The sequence below is a fragment of the Benincasa hispida genome, chromosome 9 (genome assembly GCF_027475165.1).
Source record: "Benincasa hispida cultivar pf3 chromosome 9, pf3_genome.v1.1, whole genome shotgun sequence".
Classification (NCBI taxonomy): Eukaryota; Viridiplantae; Streptophyta; class Magnoliopsida; order Cucurbitales; family Cucurbitaceae; genus Benincasa; species Benincasa hispida.
In genome coordinates this window covers 53,490,887-53,500,106 of record NC_143486.1, presented here as the reverse complement: position 1 = coordinate 53,500,106, position 9,220 = coordinate 53,490,887, and the positions used below count along the sequence as shown (strand labels likewise).

General features: G+C 31.5%; 1 protein-coding gene across 2 annotated transcripts; it reads right to left on the bottom strand.

The window, feature by feature from the left end:
* Positions 1-3,578: 3,578 nt before the first annotated feature.
* On the bottom strand, positions 3,579-7,141 carry LOC120085723 (uncharacterized protein At4g26450). Of its 2 annotated transcripts, none has more exons than XM_039041882.2 (3): positions 4,528-7,141; positions 4,172-4,361; positions 3,579-3,891 (listed from the first exon to the last, which is right to left on the bottom strand). In XM_039041882.2, the coding sequence occupies exons 1-3, from the start codon at positions 6,453-6,455 to the stop codon at positions 3,820-3,822; spliced, it is 2,190 nt and encodes a 729-aa protein (XP_038897810.1). In that variant the 5' UTR covers positions 6,456-7,141; the 3' UTR covers positions 3,579-3,819. The 2 variants fall into 2 exon arrangements, with proteins under 2 accessions (XP_038897810.1, XP_038897811.1); XM_039041883.2 differs by having other exon boundaries at positions 4,085-4,361; positions 4,528-7,133.
* Positions 7,142-9,220: the final 2,079 nt, after the last annotated feature.

Genomic DNA, 9,220 nt, shown 5'->3' with positions numbered 1-9,220 from the left:
CCATTTTGTGTATGAACATGAGTTACAAGATGTTCAACATTTATCCTAATTAATCTACAATAATTATTAAAAGCTTGGACTTTAAATTTACAAGTATTATCAAGAAGAATTATCTTAATTGTATAGTCAGGAAATTGTATTCTTAGCTTAATTATTTGAGCAAGTAATCTTGCAAATACAAGGTTTCAACTTTATAATAAGCATATGTGCGACCATCTACTAGATGCATCAATTAATACCATAAAATATCTAAATAGCCTACTTGGTGAATTAATAGGTCCATATATATCACCATGAATTCAATCTAAAAATACAAGTGATTCAATCCCCACTTTAGCCTGTGGCGGTCTAATGATTAATTTGCCTTGAGAGCAAGCATCACATAATAATTCATTAGACTGAAAAATCTTCTGGCTCTTTAATAGATGTTCATGGGAATTCTCAATAATTCTTCTCATCATTATAGATCCTAGATGACCCAATCGATTGTGCCAAATTGTTAATATATATGATTCATGAAATTCAAGTTCATTGTTGCATATGTTTCAATTACTTGTATATGAGTATAATATAATCCAGAAGATAAAGCAGATAATTTTTCTAGTATGCGTTTTCATGTGAAACAGTAGATATAATATAAAGACACTCTATATTATTCTTAATATTAGTCTCAATATGATAACCATTGCAATGTATATTTTTAAAATTTAGTAGATGTCTCTTTGATTGAGTAGAGAACGATTCATTATCAATTGTAAATTTTGTTCCCTAAGCAAAATAATATCTGCTTTTCAAAAACCTTTAATTAGGTTTGGAGAACGTGATATCATATTGCCTTTTGCTTCCAAAATTGTCATTTTGGAGAAATATTTTTTACTTATAAGTATTATATGCGTAGTTGTACAATCTGCTAGACATATATCTTTATTGCTCATTTTGAATCATTGAACATATGAAAATTGTTTATCTTCCTTCATTAAATAAAATAATTATAATAAGAGAAACAAAACTTGGAATATTAGAAGTACTTAGCTAAAAATAATAAAGATAGACTCTAAACAAACATTAAACCCGAATATTCTCAAAATCGAAAGAAACACTTATTATACCATCAACTTCCTCTTACTAGACTAAGAAATGAATTTTCTTTTAAATTATTGCTTTTACACCAAAATATAACTTAACTTATCAGGACATACTTGAAAAAATGTATAAATTTTGACAGGTGGTTCTTTCCTTGATGGGTGCAAGTCAAGAGTAAAATATATATCTAGATTTAATTCTTTGAAATATAACAGAAAAATAGTCAATTCATTTAACTTTGAATAGCTTGAATTCAATTGTTTGAATCAGATGCTCAATTACTTTATCTTCATTCAATTTCCTAGATATGTTTATGACCTAATATAATTTTTCAAAAAATGAAAAATAAAAATCAAGTGATCATAAATAAATATTATAAAATGTAATTTTCACCCTACAAAGCAACATATAAGATTGAAAGGTATATTTGGTTTAACTTTTCAGATATTTAATTTTGAAAAGAAGTTGTTTTTAAAAAAAAAATTGAAGTGTTTGGAAACCACAAAAAATAGTTTAGTTTTGAAACACTTTCCAAGTGTATTTTAAAAATATTTTATCAAAAGAGTTTAAATAAAAAGGGTTTTATTTTCTTAAAGAAAACATTTTTTTTCTCTAGTCAATACAAACATGCCCTTAACTTGGTTAAAAAACACTTTTTGTCCCTTAACTATAAAAGTAACAATTCAGTCCCGAGCTTTAGGTGGTAACGATTTAGTCCTTGTAGTCCAAAATTTGTAATAGTAAGTTTTGAAGTTTAATAAGTACCCATTTAATTTCTATACTTAACCACTTGTAATAATGTAGTTATTATTGCAAAAAATATTTTTAAGATTTAATAAAACTCCCAACACATTTAGACCAATTTATCAAACCATAATGAAATTGTCGCAAATGTAATTGAATTTCTTTTAATCGCGTTTACGTAAAATTATGATGTCACATTTATTGTTGCTGTTATCTTACCTTTGAGGGTTAAAGAATAACAATAACGGTAAAGATGTTAAAAGTTCATAATTTTTCCCTTGAAGCAATAACAATAATGGTAACGATAGCGATAACAAAGATGTAATTTCTGGACGCAATTAGATTGAACACGCTCTGATAGTTAATTAATTTGTATTTCTTGATTACAAATTTGGAATTGGGCTCATTTGCTAGTGCGAAAGCATAACACAAGTACACAACACTAAAGATGATCAACTAAAGCCGAATTTTCACATTACCATTGATTGATTACCATTTCACTGGAGTAAATGTGACCTTGGATCAACAAATTGATCAAAATCAATTTTTTTTAATAAATTATAAAGATTAAATCATTATATAACAAATTTGACACCGAGATATTACATACTGGAACTAAATTGGAACTAAATTGTTACAAATTTTATAGTATAATAATTAATTTGTTACCTAATAAAGTTTAGAAACTAAATTGTTAATTATTAAAATTTAGAAACTAAATTGTTAATTATTAAAATTTAGAAACTAAATTGTTAATTATTAAAATTTAGAAACTAAATTGTTAATTATTAAAATTTAGAAACTAAATTGTTACAGATTGGACTACATTGTTTTCAACTAAAGATCAAAGACAATAATCCAAAAGGGTGTTTAACAAATTTTTAGTGTCCCATAAGCATCAAAATTAACAATAAAAATACAATCAAGTTTTCGTTGAAAGACTGGCAGCAATATGCAAAAATCAAAGATTCTTCGGGATCGCATAAATGAAGATGTTGAATCTTTATATTTAGAAACCAAAGAAACACCGATATCAAACTTGCAAACCAAAGATATACCTTTCCTTTAAAATGTTGTATACTTATTCCTTTTTCAGTTCACATTTTAAAAGATTTGTTTAAAAATAATAATAATAACAATATTTCTAAATTAATTATCAAAATTCAACTACAATTCCAAATTTTTTTTTTTTTTTTTAAAAAAAAGTTTTCTAATGATAAGGTAGAAAAAAAAGAAGACAGTAATAAATAGACATGGGTTTGAAAAGAACAGGAAATAAGGAAAAGATCAAGGTTTCCTTTGCTCACAGCATCAACTTAAACAAGAGTAAGATATGCATAAAAAACTGGAAAACAAAGGAATATTGAACAACATTGTCAACAACTCAGCAACAACAGAGTGATGCAATTTGTGCAGGCAGCTGGATACTGACCTTGAGTTCATTCTAGAGTCTAAAATCTTCATCAGACGACCTACACCCTTGTCTGCTCCGAGCATTTGAATGTTCCTATATTACCTACTCCCTAAACTGTTCGGCGCCTCCAGCTGGTTGATACTAGACAAAAGGACGTCTTCTCCTCAAGCTCCAGGTTATAAAGTTTGATTTAATTCACAAGCAAAAACTTATGTATTTGGCTTCCCTCTGCTCTTAGAAATTGTTTCCTCATTGACTGAAAGCTGATTGATACAAGAAAAATACATAGATATACAGGGATGTAAAGAGGGCAAGAATTAATTAAGTAGCAAGCAAATGAAGAAAGTAAAGAGAACTGGCTAATACAGACCACGAGCTATCATTCTGTCTTACAATATTTCACCTATTTCCTTTCCCAACATACAATTTAGACCTTCGAAATCTATGGGGAAACAATTGCATATCTTCCCTTTTTCATAATACACAACTCCTACTATCACATTAAGTTAAACTTATTCAAGGGCGTCCAAGCATCTTTGGTAGATTGATCACATAACTATATTGATGGACAAAAGAAATTAAAATTCTGGCATACTCAATGGAATTTCCCCCAGGGACATGTAAATTAGATCATCATCCGCCAGAGCTTCCTGAAATAATAAGCAAATGAAAGATCATTAAACCTATGCCAAGGTCAGGAAGGAATCCCTATGAATTCATATAGTTCTAAATCACTAAAGACACAGAAAAGGGTGGAAATGGAAGTAAATTGTGATGGGCACTGAGACTTGGGCACTCCTAAAAGATATATAATATTAACATTTAACGAAGTAAGAACCTCACAACAATATAATCTTTAAGAAGCCAGCCAAAGTATCAAAAAGAAGAATCTTCAATAAATGACGAAGTTGGATATGAGCAAGGAAGTACTTCTCCATTGGAAAGAGGCATTTCATTGTGCATTGAATTAATGTCTCCTTGTACAGAAGCACAGTTGGGGAATTCTGCTCCAAGCAACTCTGAAATCATAAGTCCATAGCCATCTTGAACATCAGGCATATCTCCACTATTTTGTGGATTGTTGGGAAAGCCATCCAATCCAGTAAATACAGTTTCACACCTGAATATTGTAGAAATATAGTTACCACAAAGTTTGTCTACAATTTAAGAACCTCTCAAAAAGAGAGAATTCTAACAAAAGGTGGGTGAGGTGAGGTATAATTATCAGCATATTTAGGAAAATGTAAAACCAAAATAGCATTTGATAAAAATATGAGGTAACTTACTTTCTCTCTGGATTATGGAAGGTCTTGTCTACTTCGGCAGTAGAATCATCTTCCAAATCAATAATTTCAATCTCTTTACCGCCAGTCACCACACTATCTCGACCAAATTCAGTAGCATTGCTTATAGACAAGTCGATATCAAGAGGTGCTCTTTCTCTTTTTGTTTCAGAAATAGATGGGAAGATGAGAAGGGGATTATTTTCATGATTATCATGTATATCAGAAGCCTCCATAAGGTTAAGGTCACAGATCTTAAATGAATTCGGAAAGAGCTGTTTTTCTTGTGCATAATCAACACATTGCTCACCCCCGCCTTTTATGAAATGAAAACCATCCACTGAGTTCACACAGTCTGCTACAATAACTTCATTATCACATGCTTGTTTGCTTTCCTCAGAACTAACTTTCGTTTTATCAAACTTCAGAAGGTCAAAGGATTCATCTTCCTTAGAAGTCATCAACGGAATCCATTCTCTTGGTTTTTTGTTCCCCTCCGCCACATCACTCTCATCCAAAGATCGCTTTTGACTCCTTTCCTCAAACATATCACTCCTTCCAATTACGGCAGGGCTTTGGCAAGATTCTTCCTTGCTCTCATTCCAAAATGGTCCATGCTGGAAAGATTGAGACGTCAAAGAGCTAGCCTTCTCACCAAATCTAGGATATAGCTCCTCCATTGTACCAGTTTTTTCAACAGCTTCTGGTTTAGATCTTTCAGAGTTTATATTCTCGACATCATGTTTTTTAGCTGATACAGCACCAGATAATGTGCAACTAGAAGGGTTACTGTCAAGTGAAATTTCAGATTCTATGTTAGTGTTGACAACAGGTTGTTCTGACACAGTTGTAACAGGATCTGCCTTGGAAACCTTGTATGCCAATGCGGAGCGAGTTTTGGTGGGGAACTTAGTAAATCTGCAGAATGCTAGTAGATCAGTCTCATGCTTCACCAAGGGATCTCCATCATCAGCTTCATTCTGGACAGATAGTTTCTCCGCCACACAGTGTTTCTCAGTTTCATTGATATTGGTACTATTTTTCACCTCCTCAGACCCTGAATCTATGTTACTTAAATCATCAGAATCTTTAGCAAGTTTTGACTCAGATGGAAGATCTTTCCCAACAGCAGAAGTACTTGCCTTTGAGCCTGCATCATCAGGCAAAGGGTACTTAACCAGTTCAGGTCCTGAATCCTCAGGCGTATCAACTTTTCGTTCTAACTTGGAAGGTTTGAGATCTTGCAATTCAGTACCACCTTCTTCACCAGTTTGCTGTTGATTACCATAAACATAAAGATTATCAGTATCATCATAAGCCTCTGTACCTGGAGAAGCTCTAGCTCTATCATTGTAATTATTACTCCTACTGTAATCCTGGCCACTCCAATCAGAACCACTACTTCGGAAAGATGTGGATCTTCTTCGTCCTCTCAAATGATTTCGTGAGGGTGCTGAACTATACTCATCATTTGGATGCCTCCTACCTGACCCAGAATCAGGTCCAACATGTCCTGAATGGGGAGGGGCAGTAGTAGATGTTCGTCCTTCTTCGCGAAATGGACCTAATTCCTGAAATTCAGAAGACTCCCTCCTCAAACTTCCACCTTGCCATTTACCAGATAAAACACTAGATGGGAGCAAACCTTGAGAAACCAAATATTCAGCTGCAAGACGACCTGCTTCCATAAAAATGTCAACAGAACCTCCACCTCTTCGCGGAGGAGGCAGTGGTTGAGCTGATTGATATGATTTGGGGTATCCCTGACCACGCCCAAAGCCACTCGGGTGATTGAAGTTCCTATAATCATTCCCATATCCGCCTCCATGGCCCCTAACCGATCCCTCAGGAGAGATTCGAGAAGAAGCTAATCCCACTCCCATGGAACTAGACCTAAACCCATTTCCCGTATTACGTTGACGGGGATGCATAATTTCGAAAAAAAAAAAAAATCAGAGGCAATTAGGTATCGGTATAATTGTCTGAATCCACTACAAAGGATCAAAGAATCCCAATCTTCGTTTTGCTGAAGAAATCAACAACAACAAAAGAATCTCTCTGTTAAAAGAGGGGAGATACCCCGAAACCCTCAGAAGACACAATCCAACACTCAAGAAAATCAAAAGTTACGTTCAAATGGAGGGAGTTCCTGCGAAAACATGTCCTCCCAAATCCGATTCCACAAGAATTCCTGAACTCTACTTCAATAGTATAAAGCAACAGTTATGAAGTCGAACGGATCTGAACGAGAATCGACCAAGCAACCCAAGTAAAAGCTAACCTCTTAGAAACAACAATCAATTACCAATCCGTCCAGTCGAAGATGATGATGATGATGATTTGCCAAGAAGAGGAGTTTGTTAGGTTTTTTTCGATTGAGAAAAGTGAATTCGTCAAATTAGGAACAGAATTTCTCCGCCATTTCAAAACCCATCTTCTGTCCAACAAGAAATTCGGCTGATTTTCTCTACAGAACGCCTCAATCCGTACCTACAAATTGGTGATTGGTAAGGCCTTTTGTTCTCCGCCGAGGACTTAGTTGCTCGAAAGGCAAGGGCTTAGGGCGACATGAAACAAATATAATTAAATAATCATTCATTAGTTTATACTCCAATATATATATATATATATATATATATATATATATTTTTTGCTATGTGTATAAATAGTTTCATATTTTTTTTCCATTAGTAAGAATTTCTCTTTTATATATGGAAGCTAATTGTTTAATTTACTAAATCCCATGATGAAATTCAAGAAAACTAAAAACTGTGGGTGTGGATAAGAAGTCAAATTATGACGGTTTTATTCGATCTTAATTCTATGCTCAAACCTAATAAATAACTAAAAACTAAATTAATTGGTAACTGGCCATTATTGTCAATCATATTTAATTTTGCTCCAATCTTAAATTATTTTCCGTTTAATTTCTTTTTAGAAAAAAAGTCAATAAAATGATTCTTTAAGAAAATGTTTCAATTAGGTAGCTACTTAGATAGTTCTTCATAAAAATTCTTAAATACCTTTTCTTTTTTTTTTTTAATTCAATCACGGATCTCATTGTTATTAACACACCTATGTCAATTGAATTATATTCACTTTGACAATTTTAAAATGTAGTAAATGAGATATACTAAAATTTAATATTTAATTATTTAATTATCAATAAGTTCCGTAAAATGTCACAAACATATCAAATTACTCATACAACATCTCTATCCATATATAAAGGCTTAAAGTGATTTAAAGATATACACATATTTATGTGTATGTGTATGTATATATAACCTTTTAAAATAATAATAATAATAAATCAGGTGGGGAACCGGGAACATGGATTCCTCTTTCATGTCGACATTTATCTCGTGGAGATTTTTTTCCTATTCCCCCTCTAGTCTTTCATTCTCCATCTAAATGGGGATTCCTCCTCCCTCCCTAAGAAATTTCGTTCCCACGGAGAAAATGTAAATCTTTAATTAACAATATCAAATAATCAGCAAAGGTATAGGATGTAAATTCACTAACAATATATATATATATATATATATATATATATATATATATATATATATTAATATATTATATATATATATATATATATATCCTTTTAGCTTTGAAATCATGAATTGTGCTCTTATCTTAACTATTTGAACAATTAATTTAAAAAATGCAAGGTTTTGAATTGATTATAAGCATATATGTGACTATCTACTGGATGTGTCAACCAAGACCATAAAATATTTAAATATTCACTTCATAATTTAACAAATCCAAATATACAACCATGGGTTCGCTCTAAAAATAGGAGAGATTCAATTCCAATTTTTATTAGCAAAGGTCTAGTAATTAATTTTTCCCAGAGAAAGCAACACATGACAATTTATTAGATTGAAGAATCTTCTAGCCATTCTTCAATGGATGTCTATGTGTTTTTTCGATAATTGTTTCCATCACTATTGACCCGAAATTACTCATAATGCCAAAACGGTAAATATAATTGGATCAATGAACTTCAATTTCATTATTGCATATGTTTCAATTACACGAATATATGCAATACAATTTATAAGGAAAATCAAACAACTTTTCTATGTACATTTTTCGTATGAGATAACATATATAATATATAGATACCATATATTACTCATATTGTATTATAACGTATACCTTTAAAATTTATTAGACTTCTCTTTGATTTTGTAGGAAATAAAAGTGTATCGTTTGTAAACTTTGCTCCTCAAGACAAAACAATATTTTCAAAAAATTCTATGGAACTTGAAACAATATTAACTTTTGCTTCTAGCATTATAAATTTTGAAACTATATTTTCTAGTTTTAAGTATAATTTTCATACTTGCACCATCTGCAAAGTATAAATATTTATCATTCATATTCTCTTTAGGAGATTCAAAAGAATTTGTAAAAATTCAAAGATATCATATCATCTATTCATGAGATTCTAAAAACTTATAACATCCAATTAATAATACCATACGTAGGGTTAAAAGAAATAGTTCTCTCTCCATAAGGTTCAAATAAATAAACAAAGTTTACTTTCACACACCGTTCTCATTTTTATTTTCACAAAGATTGTTAATGTACGATAAGCATAAGATTGTTACCTCTTTTGCATCACATTTGAAAAAGATTTTTTTCAATGAATATGTATGATTTTAATGAAATAATTACGTCCTCC

What these genes read in the sequence shown, in the direction of transcription:
- LOC120085723 (XM_039041882.2), bottom strand. Translation starts at nt 6,455, where the DNA reads ATGCATCCCCGTCAACGTAATACGGGAAATGGGTTTAGGTCTAGTTCC. An exon ending in TTCCATAATCCAGAGAGAAA is followed by an intron (nt 4,362 to 4,527) that starts GTAAGTTACCTC and finishes TACAATATTCAG; the next exon opens with GTGTGAAACTGTATTTACTG. An exon ending in TGCCTCTTTCCAATGGAGAA is followed by an intron (nt 3,892 to 4,171) that starts GTACTTCCTTGC and finishes TTATTATTTCAG; the next exon opens with GAAGCTCTGGCGGATGATGA.